The sequence below is a fragment of the Athene noctua genome, chromosome Z (genome assembly GCF_965140245.1).
Source record: "Athene noctua chromosome Z, bAthNoc1.hap1.1, whole genome shotgun sequence".
Taxonomy (NCBI): Eukaryota; Metazoa; Chordata; class Aves; order Strigiformes; family Strigidae; genus Athene; species Athene noctua.
This window is the reverse complement of record NC_134077.1, coordinates 53,951,583-53,968,580: the sequence shown is the minus strand read 5'-3', so window position 1 is coordinate 53,968,580 and position 16,998 is coordinate 53,951,583. Positions and strand designations below refer to the sequence as shown.

General features: G+C 42.7%; 1 protein-coding gene across 5 annotated transcripts in view; it reads left to right on the top strand.

Moving 5' to 3' along the window:
• Positions 1 to 7,521: 7,521 nt before the first annotated feature.
• DAPK1 (death associated protein kinase 1) overlaps positions 7,522 to 16,998 on the top strand; it is a 93,228-nt gene continuing 83,751 nt past the window's right edge. For all 5 annotated transcript variants that reach the window (XM_074931323.1, XM_074931322.1, XM_074931325.1 and 2 more), the window contains exons 1-2: positions 7,522 to 7,627; positions 8,062 to 8,212. In XM_074931323.1, the coding sequence (XP_074787424.1) occupies positions 8,151 to 8,212 (62 nt within the window). In that variant the 5' untranslated portion in view covers positions 7,522 to 7,627; positions 8,062 to 8,150. The remainder of the gene's footprint in view (positions 7,628 to 8,061; positions 8,213 to 16,998) is intronic.

Sequence of the window (16,998 nt, the reverse complement as noted above, 5' to 3'; positions counted from 1 at the left end):
GTGACAATCGCTAATAAAAAATATATTGGTTTTGGCAATGACAGCAGTAACACCACTTGTCACACCTGTTCTATTTGTAGCTGACAAGCCTCTAGAGTATTTGGAAAAGGAAGGTCCTTCACTCAGCATGTAAAATCCTACTAGGACAGTTGAGTATGTACGTATACAGCAGCTGCTTTTCCTTTGAAAACTGCAGAAAGAAAATAATCACCAAAACATAGAACAAATAATCCATCCATCCTAGCAGCTGAACTCATTAAGTAACTTGTTCAGCTTTATTTGTGATCCAATAATAAATCAATTAAAGGGATACAATACTAAATGAATTAGAGACATGCTGGGAGGGATTAATTCAGCTGGGGAAAATGGATTCTACTCTCCTTTTAACACACTCTGGATCACACAACATGGGAGGTGCTCATTGGCCCTCCACACCACAGTTGCATTCTTCCTTGCTTTGGAGATTATTATTCTGGCCCAGAGCCATTCCTCCACCATGTTTACTCTCAGCTTATTCCCAGCAAAGAAGTGCTATCAGGGAAAATGTCACAACTCCCTGATCCTCAGCAGGTTATCACAGCCATCCACAGCAAGGTGGAACATACTTAGGTTGTGTTAAGCTAACAACACAACCAGTGGAAGTAAAAGGGATGCGGAGGAACAGGGAACCAAAATTCAGCAGGCAATGAGTGGCCGGGCATCACAACCATTACTATTTACACCAGGTGAAGTTAGAGATCAACCTAGAAATTAGGATTTCATTAGGGCAGATTTTTTCTATACCTTCTATACCATTGATGATAGGAACTTCATCTGACCAGACTACAGTACTTGGACAATATACAGTATCTCTTAATCAGCCAGCCAAGATTAAGTGTCACACAACAGAAGCCTCTTGTGCTTTTTTCCATAGCCTTTCGCTTGGCAAATCCATCCGTTTGCAAAAGCTTAGTTATGCTCTTACTTAGCTCTCTGCATGGCACACACACAAACACTCTGCAGGATCACAGTGTGTCACTGGCAGTACCTGGTAAAAGGAATCGCATGCAAGGGAGACTGAGCACAAACTTCAAATTTCCCCCTTCAGAAAACACAGCAGAAATGTTTCATTGACTGCTGTATGCGTAGGCAAAATAGGCAGATGGAATGTATGGGCATGAGACATTACTCTATCTCCCAAACATCTAGATGACAACTCCATGCAGACATATTTGTTGTAGATTCATGCTTAGGGATGTTTTACTTTTGGAAATGCCCAAATACACTGAGCAAATGCTGCAAAACAGACATTTTTTTATATTCTAATGATTTCACACATAGGCATTTCACCAACAGCTGGAGAGTGATACCGTCTTAACACTCACACTGTACCTAGTCAGGGTGCCAGGCAGATGGTAAGTTCATCCCATTCCATCATTTTCAAACCCCTGACCTTGGTTCCCCAGTATTTTGAGGAACCTGTATCATGTGCTAATCCAAAAAAAGAAATCTCCCACACTTTTACCTTTAAATATTACCTGCTCTATGTGTTCTGCTTTAGCAGTCAAGTCTTGTGTTATGCGCTATTTTACAAAAATTGTGATAGGCACATGCAAGCACCAGCATGAAGACAGTTTTGGAACAGCATAGTGTACAGATTTTGAGATTGCCTTGGTAAATGCTCCTTCAGAACAAAAGACACAATAATGTTAGCTGTAGTAACTAGGTATTTAATGTGGACTCCACAGCAGTATATCTGTCATGTCAGACCTACTGAGACAAGAAAAATCTGGGGCAGCAGTTAGAAGCATTAATGACTTCACATTTAGATTTTCACAGTGCATCGTCAAAGGAAACACCATCACGTAGGTGTCTTGGCTCACGGGAGCTGACAGAGGCAGTGTTAGGGACTAACAGGAATAAGGAGCTAAGCATTAGGATAGCATCTTTTTTCAGTCATCACCACTCACTTCAAGTGTGATACTGTGCAAGTCTGACTGATCCTACAAATAATCTGCATGTACAGTTTAATCACATTTAGCTAAAAAGAAAAAAAGAAAAATTACTTCCAGCAATTAAATACACATCCATGGGTTTGGGGTAAACCTTGTATCCAAAAGCACTTCCAATGCCTTATCTGTAAAATGATTACACTAAATACTACTCAGCATTTTATTTCTAAGGATAAGGCTATGATTGCTGTATTACCGTACTATGCCAAAGGAACTTGAACCCAGAAGTGACTTTGCCAGGCAGTGAGCCAAGGCCAAGTGTCAGCAAGCACATTTCCCCTCTAACAGCTGATATCAGCAGGAAAGTGGTGTGAGAGATTTGGCTGACTACAGCACCAAAAGATACTGCCACAGGCACTATCCCACCCATCTCTTCTTCCCTCCATGTGGCTTTCTCTAAAGCTGGTTCTCACCCCTAACAAGTGCAGTTGGTTCCTGTTCAGCATCTACAAGGATAATTACCTAATAACACTGGCTGCTACACAGGTGTAGCAAAGCGTAATTAAAGCAACCAATGTTTGCAAAGCATTTGGGGAGTGCCGAAGTAAAGTCATTATATAAATTTAATTACCCTTAGTTGCTTTTTTCTTTTATACATTGATTTTTTTGTTTGTCTCATGACTCGGATTGTAGCGCTTCCCTTAGAAAAAGAAGAGAGAAGTAGACATAAAGATATGACAGCAAGTGCTACCTCATCCTGCCATCCATTACCTCTGGAAGCTTACTGATCCAAGTAAATATGTTTTCATGGTATCATATATTAGTGATATGTCTGTTGAACTTTTACATTTCAAAGCTGAGTGGCAGGAATTCTAGTGCATATTGTGCAAGAAGTTGATGCAAAGCTTCACCTTTTTATCATTTTATGATAGTAAATGTTATAAATTATTATTATTAAGCATGCATATCACAATCCTGAGATGTCAAGTCAAGTTCAAGGTTTGTAGCACAAGGCCTTCAATTACCCTGTAAAATTCTTTAAGTAGTTTGAAAATTACCAAGGACTTCCAATAAGTGCTTTCTTTATTTCTTCTTTCAAACGTGGGTTTGGAGTATTCTTCAGCCTGACTGAAGATAATTTATCAAACATGCTGTTACGTATTTGATTGGTTTTGGTTTTTTATGAAATCAAACTCTTTGGGCTCAGAATTACAAAGCCAAAAATCCAAATTACTTCCTTATGCTACTTTATAATACATATTTTGTCTCATGGAATATGTAATCCTACATGCAACATAAAGACATACTATTAAAAGTAGTATTTTCTTCAAATGTTACAAATCACACATTTATCTTACTGAAATTACACATTAACAAAATCTTTGTCAAAATGTTTTGACTTGGAGTAAACCTTTTCAGAAAGAAATATTTCTGCCAAAAATGTAATCATTTGCAGTTTGGTTTCTATTAAATAAATATATACAATAACATAGAGACCAAATCTACATGGGAGAATAGTTACAGCAAGTCTAAGTCAGAGATGTAATTGCTATTTAGTTATGATTACAATTAGTGGTTATTCTTAGGTCATTTGTCAGAGGCTTTCATAACTGTAATGCAGCTACAAGGAAAGACCTGTCTTCCTCTTCCATCGACAGCTTGACTCTTCCAGTGGGGAAGAGCTGCCCTCTGAGGGCACTGTCACAGAAGGAATGGCATACAGCTTTGTAACCCAAACTCCCGAAGTGCTTTGCCCATGACTCTGCATTTGGGCTTTGATTCAGGGAAACATATTTGATTCATATTCAAACATACGCATTTAAGACCTCAAGTAGTTCAGATAATCTGTTATTTTGCTGGTCTGAGTCAGTCTTTCAATTAACTGCCTTGCCAAACAGAGGTCTCACTGGGGCATGTACATGATATGGGCCCCTGATGAATAAACACAGGAATTAGCAGATCCCAGATCAACTCCAACTCTCCTGGGAGATGAAACACTTCTTTTTTTAACAAGGAACTGACATAAATATCTAGAGAATAAAAGAGGCACTAACCTTTCTGTGGTGCTTTCAGAAGAGTGATGCTGATCATTTTCTATGAACTTGACTTCTATGTGGCTTCCAAAACACAGGAATTAAATTATTTTTAGCAATTTTTAAAACAGCATTTTGTTGAAATGCTAAGGAATGATTTTTCCAGCCAGTAAAATTTACTCTGCACCACTTAGTTGAGTGTAGTCAACTAAGTATTGCCTTGTGAAGCCACAGATCCTGTCACCAGCTTCAAGCCTTTCTAAAAGGAATCGAAGGATTCATTCTACTTTCTGAGGAATGTGAGCCTTAATCACAAAAGACATAGGCGTATCTGGAGCTCCTTTTGTATGAAAAATGCTTTGTCTTTACCAAAACTGAGTGGCTCTGTGACATCAGTGGTCATTCTCCCATTCTGATGTCATTCCTGGTGTCTCTGATGGGTATGGTAGAGCAGCTTTTAGGGGCACTAAATAGATTGCCTTGTGAGAGATTAAAATAGGTATGAAAAACCTATGAATCAGCACCGAGAACATCATACATAACCCAGGAAATTGCTTTTATAGTCATGTCAAAAATAAATGTTGATTTTTTTTAAAAAAAAAAACAACTATACACAGAAGAAGTAATAGCCAGCCTAAGTAATTTATATTCTTTGCCATAATTAGTATCTTACCTTATTAGGAAAGACATCTTACCTGTATGAGAGAAACAAATCAGACAGTGATCTTGAAAAGATTTATCCTGAAACAATACACTTAATATGCCTCCCCGTCTGTTAACTTTATGTAGAAAAGGCTGTGTAGATTCAGTAGCAAACTGGCTGAAGAGTGCTATAAATCATTTGACTTACAGAAATAATGTAGCTTTCCTTTCACTTAACACTGCTTGGGGATACAGATGATTTCTGCAAATTTGAATTCTTTGTAATATTATTGAAGAACAGAACACTTCTCTACATAGCAAAACATACATGAACCACTTGACGTAGGACGCTGGCAGGCACAAATCACTCCTTTGAAAACACATTTGTGGTTATTACTCTTGGTCCTGGTCCTCTTTCACACTGAAATAATCTTACCGACATTAGTATCATTCCTTGATTTACAACAGTGTAAGTAAGGAGCTAATCTGACTTTATTATTTGTTACATTACAACAAACAAAAAACGCATATTGGCTTGAAATCACAGAGCCATGAAATCATGGATATTTTGCTAAGAAGTTTATTAGGGTTGGATTTTATCCAATGTGCTATTAAACCTGTAAGTGTAAGCCACAATCACAATTGCTGGATTACATTTGACAGCAATTTTAAATTATTTTTCACATTTACTACATGTGCAATCCAATAACATCCTTATGGAAGTCAATGAGCATTTTGAAAGCATATAAACAGGGCTGGGTTTTCACCTAGATTAAGTGTTCCCAGATGGCAAGACGAGTATCACCAGTAATAGGCAAGCCTTTTCAAAGTGGACCGCATCAAACACAACCAGTTGAGTATTTCTCAGAAGAAACCAGAATGGTGCTTCAGCTGGCAAAAGTCTTCTTTCGTACCAGTGTATACCATGTCACGGATATGCTGCTGTGGCTGCCTTCACTTGCGTGGAGAATGACTCCTCCAGCACACATGGCGAGATGTGCTGTTGCTGCTGCCACAAAAGTATTTAAACACAACTCTCAGGTCCACTGTGAGGCGTGAACAACAAAATTCAGGCATCCCCGACAGGTAACAGAGCAAGATTTCCCCTTTCAGACGCATTTCACTATTAAATGAAAGGGAAAGGAGAAACTTTTTAAGGCATTCATTTGTCTGTTGATCCTATATCTTGGTAATAATCTCAGTTATGGTGTATTGATTCCAATGCATGCCTGCTCTTACTTGAATCAATAGTGAAATTTCAATTGCTTCAGTTAAAGCAGGGCCGGGTCCTAAGTAAAATACTGAAATGCATGTCTGAGTAGCACTTGCAATGCAAAATACAATGAATGTTACTCTTCCGTGAACTCAGGACCACCATAAAAAATCCCAAAACAAAGAAGTAAAAACTTCTGAAGATCAAACAATTCAGTGCTTCAGATTTCACGGGTTGGATTCAGTGACTGTCCTCATTTCCAGCAAAGGAAAGATCTCTAAAACCAAAATGAACTTTTGAGCCTGTATTCAGTGTTTGTCAAAAACCTTCAGCTGTGTTGAAAATATGACAACATACAGTGAGTCATGACTTTGAAAACCTGTTAAATACGTAGAAGATGGGCTGAAAACAAGGCACAGCATCATACTCCTGTATGTCTCTATGTATCAAACGGCGAGTGGTGCAGAGTTCTCAATGTTTCTCAGTCAGGAGACACCACCATGCTGCCCGCTTTGAAGATGGCTTTATGTAACTTCACATCCAGCGATCCATTCAAACGCCCTCCCTTCATTTTACAGATGACATCAGCGGAGGCACAAAACTTTCTGATGCTTGCCCAAGGTCATACCGTGGCTCACTCAGAAAATTTCAGGGTTTCTGTACTTGTTGCCCTGTACCTAAAGAAGGTCGGGCTCTCTCAAGTGCTAAATCAAGTAAGCGTAAAATTGTATGACTGCGCTGAAGTTTTTTTCACCTTTGATGAGCAATTCTCTTTCTGAGAGATCTCAAGAGTTCAGGTAGAAGTTGAAAGCTGTTCAGTTACATGACATCATGTACTCACTCGAGGCTGACAACACAGATGGGAGGTAAATAGAGCCACTAGGAAAAAACTCACCTCCAAAATGTGAGCAGTAGTCCAAGTTCCAAGTTGGCACGGGACCAACACACTACGGAAAACATCATGCTCTGGGAAAGCTGAACCTGAGCAGCAGCAGCAACACACGCGAAGGTAGATGTGTTTTAACAAACGCCAAACAGAAGGTGCAGCACTCTGCAGAGGCCAGTTAATGTCCTTTGTACCAACAAAACCGCTCATTGTTGCTGCCTGGTGATAAAAGAAACCTGCAAACCGTACCTGAATGCTTACCTGGTGAGGTGCTCAAGAGCATGGCCGGGGCCGGGGCCGGGGCCGGGGCCGGGGCCGTTCGCGGCCTCCCGCCCTCGCCGCTCCGGCGGGGCCCCGCGGCGGTGCTGCCGCAGCGGGCGCGGCGCCTGGGGCGGGTGCCGCCGCGGCGCGGCGAGGCCACGGCGCTCGGCGCTCCCGCGGGCGGGCAGGACGGTGACCTCCGCGGCACCGCGCCGCGGGATCCGTTCTTCTGACCGAGCAGGGTGCCAGCGCGGGCCGGGAGGAGGGCGGCGGCCGCCAGCCCCCTTCCCCCTACCCGGGGCGGGGCGGGGCGGGGGGAGGCGCGGGCTGCGGGCGGGCGCGGCCGGCGGGAGCGCACACAATGGCGGCGCCGGGAGCCGCCCGCAGGCCTGCGCCGGGCGGGGTGCGGGGACGGGGCAGGCGGCCGCGGGCTCCCCCCGCCGCCGGGCCGGGGCAGGGCGGGGCGCACCTGGCCGTGGCGCCCGGCGGCGGCGGGGCAGAGGTGGGCGGGCCGCGGCGAGGGGCGGGGGCAGCGGCTTCCCATTGGCCGGGCGGCGGAGCCCCGCGCCGCGGCATCGCGCGGTGCCTGCGCGGCGGCCGGGAGCGGCCGCGGCAGCGCCGCCTCAGAGGTCGCGGAGTGGCCGGGGCGCCGCGGCGGCGGGTGAGCGAGGGAGCCGGCGGCCTGGCGGCGGGACCGGCCCCCGAGGCCCTGCCCGCCGGCGGGGAGGGGACCCCCGCCTTCGTCCTCCCGTCCTCGGCCGGGGTCACGTGCGGGGATGCCCGGGGGCTCCCGCCGCGGGCTCGGCGGCACGTCCCGGTCGACCGGGCAACGGAGCTACGGAGGAATGCGGCGGGCGGGCGGCCGGGCGCCGACGGCCGCCACGACGGCTGGGCGGCGGTGCGGCTGCTGGGGAAGGGGCGGGGGCGGGGGGTGCTGCTTTCTTCTCCCGCCGCTAGGGCAGGGGCCGCGGAGGCGCCCTCCGGCCCACGGGCGCCGCTTCCTTCGCGGGCGGGGAGGGCGGGGGGCGGCCCCGGCGCTGGGAGGGACGCCGCCCGGCCGCGGGCAGGGGCGTTCACCTCCGCGCTTCTCCGCAGGGCGCGCAGCCGAACGCGGGCCGGCACCGGTGATGAGGGCGCCGAGCAGGGGCTGAAGACGGCGAGACGGCGGCGGGGCGGCGGCGACCATGACGGTGTTCAGGCAGGAGAACCTGGAGGAGCACTACGAGACGGGCGAGGACCTCGGCAGGTGGGTGCGGGCGACGGCGGGTTGGAGGCGGGGGCCGTGCCGCTGGGCGCGGCGGGGCAGCGGGGCGAGGGCAGGCCCAGCTCCTGCCGCTTGGAATGACCCCTCGCTGCCTTTCCACCCCTTCCCAGGTGCCCGAAGACGGGAAAGGGAGTTGGACTTCCAGCTACGGCGTGTTTGCTTTTTTAATGCGGGTCTCACCTGAGACTTGGGCAGTTCCTTGTTGGAACCTTCTCGGTTTGGTGCCCACCTGAGTGTCGTGAGGCGCGTACGTGAGACTTGCTGCTGGTAGCCAGGCGGGTAGCTGGAAACGTGGGGGGGTTGTAGGACAGAAGCTTGTTTTAATAGTGAAGGACGCCGTACATATTCCGTGTTGGTTTTGCTTTAATAACACGGTTGAAGAAGCGAGAGAAACTCTGTTCTTGTATTTGATCAATAGTACTGCGGCGAAGATCACTTTCTGGGCATCACTGTTGGAGCTGGAAGTCAGATCAGGGTATGTCAGCCGAGCGCTGCACATGAAACGCTGCCTGCTTGAACCTTGGTTATGGAGTGCTGTGTATTAATCGCCTCTGAGCTCAAGCTATTAGTCACGCCTTGTTTTTTCACTGCTTTTCGTGTTTCAAAACTGTTAGTTTAACACTGAATTGCGTTATGTACGAGTTATTTTCATCTTTCCCCTTCTTTAAGCGGGAATCCAACGGCGTTATAGGATGCCAGAATGGCAGAATCTTTTCTAATGTTCATCTCGGCGATTTCAAAGCTTAGGATCAGTGTTCAGGGCAGTGTATGTGGGGCAGATGATCCTGTGTCTGCTTCTCTGTACCCTTCCAGTGAAGGATCCTAATAGGAAAAGCTGCAAATAACGTACTGGCATAAGCAGCAACATAGAAATACGACACTGCTTAAAAAAAACCCCACAGCCCACCAGAAAAAAAACAAACAAAAAGCCCCAACGTTCTCGGAAGGTTCACTGGACAGTATTTAAAATAAACTTCATCTCATGTGCCAGATTGTTGCCTTGACTTGTACAGGTACGTGATGAATGTGTACTTCTATTTTCACGTAGTGTTCTGACTCGACTTTTTCATACATCTAAAATAATGGGCTGTGTTGGACAGCGAAGTAGTATTAACTTACCGAGTATCTTGTTAGACTCATTATCATGTTAAACCATAAGTTTAGGTTGTGTGGTCTAAATATTCTGTTTGGACGTGTAAAACTGATTTGATTTCCATTCTTTCTGGCAAGAATGCATAAAGTGTTTTGAAATCCAGGGTTAGGTTTCTGGACTCTTAAAAATAGAACTGTGCTTGTGTTTACGGACACTGATACATGATTTACTTCATAGAAGAAAATAAAGGCACAAATCTAGAAATTATCTACCATGTTTTCCTAAGGTTCTTCAGGGAGAAGACAATGTCAGCATGCTAGTTCAGAAAGTGTTAAGGTTTATGTAACATGTCTTGTACTTATTTTAAAGAGTCAACAGTGTTTGGTCCTCGATGCATATTTATGAAATAGAACAATTGCCCTTAGGCTAATTACATAAGAAATGTTTAAATAAATGGGGATTTTCCCAAACAAACATGCTTTGGAAGTCACATGCTAGCTCCAGAACACGGCAGTGAGGACGAAGAGTTTCATTTTTACTGTACAGGGAAGTGCAAACACTGAAAGATGTTAAATAGTAAAAAATAACCAAACAAATTGAGTTTCTCAAATTGGCAGAATATTAGGCAATGCAGTTTAGGACAAAACTGGTATATTAATGTGATCCGTTACAGACAAGGTATTACAATACTGAGCTTGGTTTTATTCATCTTAATGCTATATCAGCTTGGCATGTAGTGTAAACCTGTAATTTAAGAACTGAAGACAATGTTAGACTCTGTTCTAGTTTTTCATTGGAAAAAAAGTAAAGAAAAATAAGCATCTCATCGATTTTATTTACTTTTGTGAGAAGATACCAATGGATGGTGAATCATTGTGAGAAGTTTGACATGGCTTTTGCTTTAAAAATGGAATGCAGTTATTTGAAAGGGCTAGAGCTTTCACTTAAACATCACTTAAGAAGCTGGAATTATTCCACTGCTAAGTGTTACCATAAAACCATAACAGTAAGCAAATGTCAGGATAGTTGTTGAATAGTTCAGTGGTGTTCTTAACTTCTTTTTAAACTTAAAACTTCTAGAGTTGCTTGAAATACACTCTTGTAAATCCTCTGTCGCTTTCCATTTTTCCTCTACCCCTTAGGTAGGTTTCTCACCGTTAAGGTTTGCATATAAATATAGTTGCAAATGTCAACCCTCAGGCTCAAAGCGGTGAATTTTAAAGACACCTTTGACTTTAAAACTTGTGTTCATTTGGGAACCCAAATGTGTCTTAGTATGTGAGCTAAACAATGATGAAAGGTTCCGTTTTGCAAAATCGACTCTTTTTTCCCCTTCTTAAGAAAGAATTCCTTTATTTCATCTTACTTAGCTGCAGTCATGCAGCAAACAAGGTGAATAAATGAATAGATTAGTTTTTATTGACAGAGATGTATTTGAATGAATGGATCCTGAAGTTCCTAGGCCAACCTGCCTTTTGAGAAAGCTCAGCGAAGATGCAAATACTCAGAAATTTTAATAATCTTCACTGTTTTCCCTTGTAAATTATCTAGTGGTCTTTATTACCTTATAATACTTCTGACAGTAACAAGAATTAAAAAATCATTTGGATAAGAAAGTGATCTAAGAAAGGTGTCTTGGAGCAAGTAAATGGGTTGTGTAAATGAAATTTTTGATTGAAACTAATAAAGGAGGTTTAAATATTGCTTAACACAAAACATAGAGTTGTTGGAAATGAGAAGGGGTAATGGTGTGCCTGGGCTGCAAAACCCCACACTTTTCTAGTGTTCTGGTGCCTTTTCACTGTGCCTTTGCAAAAAAAAAAAAAAAAAAGTATTGAACAGTCCTCATCGTTTTGCAAAAACGTTTGAATTTTATTCCATTCTTTGGTGTGTTTTGATTTATGCCTGGGGAGAATAAGAAAAAAGGAATCTGAGGTTGTGGATACTGACAGGGTCACCCTTATTTGTCTTGCCTGTGTGTGATTTCTTCCGACACATTTGTGGCTGTTCAAGTTAGTTTATCTTAATTAAGCTTCCGTACCAAAACAGTCTTGTGAGACTTACAGATTCAATGTTGTCTTTAGCACAGAATGTATAAGGAGATTGTGCTTGCTCATTATCATTGTGCATGTTGCATTGCGTACGCTTTTTTCCATCTTACAAATTTGAAGTGATACATATTATTGACATTGTTCAGATGCAGGCTACCTACACATACCTGAAGTAGTCATCCAACCATGATATTTCAAGGAGTGGTAGAGATTATCATGAAAGAGCCACAGATTTACTGAAGCTATTTTGTTAATTTTATTTCTGCCTGCACTTGCAAGCAGTGTGACTGTGCATTTTAAATACACTGGTGCAGTGCTTTTACTTCAGTCCGTCCAAAAGACAAGAATTCACGTTCATCAGTATTAAAAACCTCACCATAGTGAGCAGGCAAGTAAAACCTTGAAACCAGGTCAAAATAATAGAAATGGGGTTTTCTACCCTTCTGTGACTGGCCTTACTTTGGGGTTGCTACACTGGTGTGAGAAGTGCAGCATTCCTTAAATAATGACAGGGAGAGGTACCCAAACAAATCTATAACGTGCATCTATGTGAAGTGATTTAGTTCCTGGTCTTACAAACAGCTCCCCCTTCTTTCACCCCCTAGTCCCCTGTTTGTTCATTTTTTTGCTTTAAACTTTAATGTGCTTCCTAAAAGAGATGCAGATAGTTGAAATAAAGTTTTGGAACTGCAGAATGGTATATCATTGTGCTATGGTTTGCAATTTTTGGATTTTGATGCAAGAAGTAGGAAGAGCTATCCGACGTTTTAAACTTCAAACTTGTTAGGACCTGCTGGATTTGCTAGGGAAACACTTGCAACTTGTTCTTGAATAAAAGCCCTGATGAATCTCAGAAGTTTGGGAAACCAGTCTGTTTCTGCTTGATAGTCCACTAAGCAGAGATTCTAACAATAAAAAGCAGTAAGTTAACCCTGCTGTCTAAGGTATCTAATTGCTTTATCACTTATGAGAGAAAAACGCATAGAATAACATGCTGAAGGTGCCGATAAGAGAGAGCAGAGAGTTGTGCAAGTGTGTATTTGCAATCTGAAAAACATTCTTTTACCTTTGAATGTTGAGGGAAATGAGGTTTGGTTTTGCTTTTGTTTGCTTTTTCCTGGATGCTGGAAACGTGATTTTTGTAGTAAGTGGGGAGTATGTAGACAGAACATATATATATATATATATATATGTGCATGTTTGTATTTTTGGTTAGTCACATATCAGTTTCCAGAAATGCTGCTTTTTAGAACTGCAGAGCTTGTCCATCATTTATCCACACATCATAACTACTACACTGTAGTTTTCTGTGTTGGGAGGAAGGTAAAGAACACCACAAAAAAATACTTGGATGGCACCTAGAATTTGACCTTCATGGCTTTTTTTCAGGCTTGACATCCTAAGCTAATCTTGGTAGCTAGCGAGTGTATTAAAATTGTGTGAGTGTTGTCAAGATCCACTGTGAGATGGTATAGGATGTGAAATTCCTTTGAGGTGATACTTCCTTTCAAATTTAAAACCAATGCTGAACATCCTTAATAATGTTATAGTGTAACATTTTTTCCCAATGAATTATCAGAATAGAAAGTCATTTGGGAGGGGAAGGAGCAATGTGGAAGATGGTCCTGTAAGACTAAAAGTATTGCATGAAGGTATAAAATTTTTAACTGTGATATATTGAAATTTCCAGTTTCTGTTTTCTTGGATTTTCTTGTTGTAACCTCATCTCCATTGCTGAATTAAAAGGCATGTGTTAACCTTTCTTTTTGTACAGAGATAAAATGGTTAAGTACAGAAGGTGCAAACCTCAGTGGTATGGTTTCCTGTGTTACTTGTACAGGCACAACAATAAATACTGCAGGTGTGCAATTCACTGCTTCTATAACTACATGTACACAAATTCCAGTAGCATGTGATAATTAATTACACTAACTTGAGTGGACTGTGAGTTTTTCAGGTACATGGGAAAGAACCCTGAAAATGTTGGCCACAAAGCTGCTGGAAACCCAGTTGGTTGGTGTCTTTGTGTGGTGGTTTGCTTGTTTTAAGAGTTAAAAATTGTGAAATTTTGATTACAGCAAAGAACCCTTTCTGTGCTGTTGTGAACCATGTAAATGTTGTATCAGCTTTGTCAACTTTCAGAGAAGTTGGTTATTCCATGCTTGTCTCTAAGACCTGGCCCCGGTGGTTGTGTGCGTACTGAAAAAGTGGTCTCTTAACCAGAAAGTGTTGTGGAAGGAATTATTCTTCTGTGTGTCAAGTCACTTTACCTCCCAGCCATGCCTCAAAATGCCTCCTTTTCACAAACGCATAATGACCTGAGAGCTGCCGATTGCACAGGCTGCAAGAGACTGTCACCAATACAATGCTACTGGTGACAATTATTGCCTTACAAATTGTGCTGAGGGAGATGCCGTATGAAAAGCACAGGAGATGAAGATGCTTTTTGGGTGTAATTGCTCAGCCCTGCTTGGTTTATTTCTCACTCTGGGGGAGAATAATGCCTGCTTTGTAGGTCTTTTAAAACTAAGTGTAATTAAAACTAGAGCTTGCTGATTGTTCTGTGCCTGCAGTTTAAATGCACAAATCTTTGTAAATCTAAACTCATCAGGAAGCAGATAAAAATGCTTGTCTCGGATTTCTCTTCTAGCCATGCTCGGTAAGGCACAATCAGTACCAGAGCTAGTATGTTAGGGGTGTGCTGAAACTTTCATTCTGTCTTTCCAGGCTTTGCTTTTTTGTCCTTCTGCGTTCATGGGAGTTTTTTGGTATTTCCTTTTTTTTCCTCTCCATTATCTCCAGATGTTCAAGTATGCCACTTCCTATGCTGAAGCTGTGCGTACTGAACAGAAATTGGCCCCTCTATCTTAGGAAGAGAGAGGCTGAGGCCGTGTTTTTGATGAGAGCTGTGTGCCAAGCTCAGTCCATGCTGTTGGCGACTGAAAGGAGCAGTATTGCTTTCCTCTAATGTCTGTTTCTGGGTGGGCTTTTTTATGCAGCAGTGCTGTCAAAGTGGAAAAAACCCCACCGTATATCTAATTTATGGCAGCAGTGCACACTCGGATCAGCTGAAAACACTGTGAAATCTTGGCCTGTGTGGAGTTGTGATTGCCTCCATAAATCTACCTTAAGTTAAATATGTAGGCGGGACAGAGATGGAGAGTCACTTTACTGACAACAAGGAAGTTAAACTGGAGATTAGGAGAACAATGGATGGTATAGTGGTTCTGGAGGAACCATGATGTTTTTTGCAGTTGGTCAGAGGTATTAAAAGGTGTATCAGTTCTAGGCGGAAATTGCATGTTTCCTGTGAGACCCACAGCTGGCATTAGTGGCCAGGTGTCCTTCTGTTTTTAACCGGCTTGGTTAGTAAACCTGTGCAACAGGTACGATTTTATATTCAGAAGAAAAGGTTCCACTTAAAGCAGCACCTCAGCAGCTTTGGTTTCCTGGATGGTAGTGGCTTGCATAGAATCTTTGTCTTAAATAAGACTTGTTTCTCGAACTGTATTTTGACCCCACTGCAGGAAGATAGGTTACGCAAAGGAGGATTGTCCCAATGAGCCAGGAAAGTGTATATTTACTTACCATGCATGCACTGTAGTAGATCCTGCTTAACCATCACTAGTTCACAGCTGAGCAAGGTAGAAGCTAAGAGGAGTGTGGAGAAAGCCTAAAGATCTTCAAGCCTAAGGTGTTTCATTGCATGCCTTCATTATGCAGTGAATTTTGGAGTAATATAAATGGCGTGAAATTTAGTAGACTGGGTACAAAGGCCTGTGCAAAGAAGTCTTAATATATGTAATATTATTAAACTCCGAGGTATCATCACCTAGGGGGTGAAACAGAATAAGGGAAGCTTACATGTTTTGGTCAGTTGTTGGATGACATTCTTACTGGTTTTGGTGCTGTTATGGAACGGGCTAACACCAGAAGTGAATTGTAGAGCCGGGTATCTCCCCATATTCTTGTGCAATGCCCTGCTATGTCCTCCTTTACATGATACTTGCAGCTCTTGTCCTTCCATTTGAAAGAGATTGCTACTGTTCTGTTCTAAAGTGAAGAAGAGACACTAAGATGGTGAAGCTGTGGGAAGAAGCTTCTTAAGAGAGGAGACTTAAGACTTTGGTACATTTAGCCTTGCACCACAAAGCTTGGAACAGTATGATTTTTAAATACATTGAAAGAATGAAAATGCTTGGGGAAACAAAGAAACTTTAGAAAATAGATTTACATTATGATGTAAGTCCAGAATAGTTCACATGGTTTAGGATTGTTGTAAAACACCACACTGAGTAATCTACATGATGGTCTGCAACCTTATTCTCTTGGTTTTATGTTTTATTTTCTTCCCCTTATTCCCTCCTGATTATGCAAGCAAATGTGACAGACAGTTTCTGCTTTCAGAGGCAATACTATTGAGGAAGCATCATTGTATAACCGCCCAGACAATGTGTGTGCATTGACCACCAGCATCAGGGACCTTGCAGTGAGATGGTGTACCACTCTTTACCTAGAACAAGTCTTCCCTGGTATCATCTGCCTGTAGGTGCAAGACTTGTTAGGAAGCTTAGATGGTATTGCCTGTACTTAACTTAAGGAAAAACATCTCTTACCAGGTGGTAAGAGATAGGGGACATATCCAAAGCTTGAAAGAGTTCACAGTCAGTGTGAAAGATTACTTTTCAAACAGGTTGTACGCACAGTTTAGTTTTGAGTTTTTGATGAACTGTGCAGAGGAGTGAGCCTTTGGGAAGGAAAAAATTTGCTTTGGGCAGTAGTATTCTGTCTGCGCACTTCTTAAACAGGATGCTACGTTACTCTGTAACTGAACTGGTGTACTGGAAATACTTGATTTTCACTGTAGCTTTATTTGCGAGCAATTAGTACTGTTTCTAAGTCTTCACAGGTTCCTTGAGGAGCCCTGCTTTGTCTGGTATGTAAATTGGCTCCTGGGCTCTTGTCCCTTTCTTGCATTTTCTCTCAAGTATCTGTAAGTGGTCACTGTAAGACTTGAGGTACTGGGGTGAGTGTGCCTGTAGAAGTGTTCTCTTGAGTACCTGCTCATATGCCATGGGAACTGGTAGCAAAGGGACATTTTCTCTAGGTCACATAGTCTGTTGAAGCTGTGGTGGTTTTAAATTGTTACTCTTCAGGGACAGATAAAGGGTGTTCATTTGCTGTAGTCTTGGTGATTTTTAACTGTCTTGTGATTCTAAAGAAGCAGTATGGGGCCTCATATTCTCTCTGTTTTCTGAAATTTTTAGTCTCAACTATTGCAGGGTTGTCTTCATCTTAAGTGGGTTATACTTTATTGTTGAAATGGTCTTTTGTAATCCTGTATTTCTGAATGAGACTAAAAAAGCCAGTGCTTAAAACTTAGAATCAAATGTACTCTGTGGTGTATGTTACTTGGTACTGCACTTACTTTACCTAGTTACATAACTAGGTGGAGCTAACTTTTATGTTAATATTGTATTCTGTTCTGGCATGGTTTACAACTAAATTATTCTGCCAAATTTAATGGAGATTGGGGTGTGGGGTTTTTCCCTTTTATCTACAGAGGAAAATAATACTTGCGGGTTTTTTGCTTGTGTCTAGCCACTTTGTGGTCAAGAAGTCAG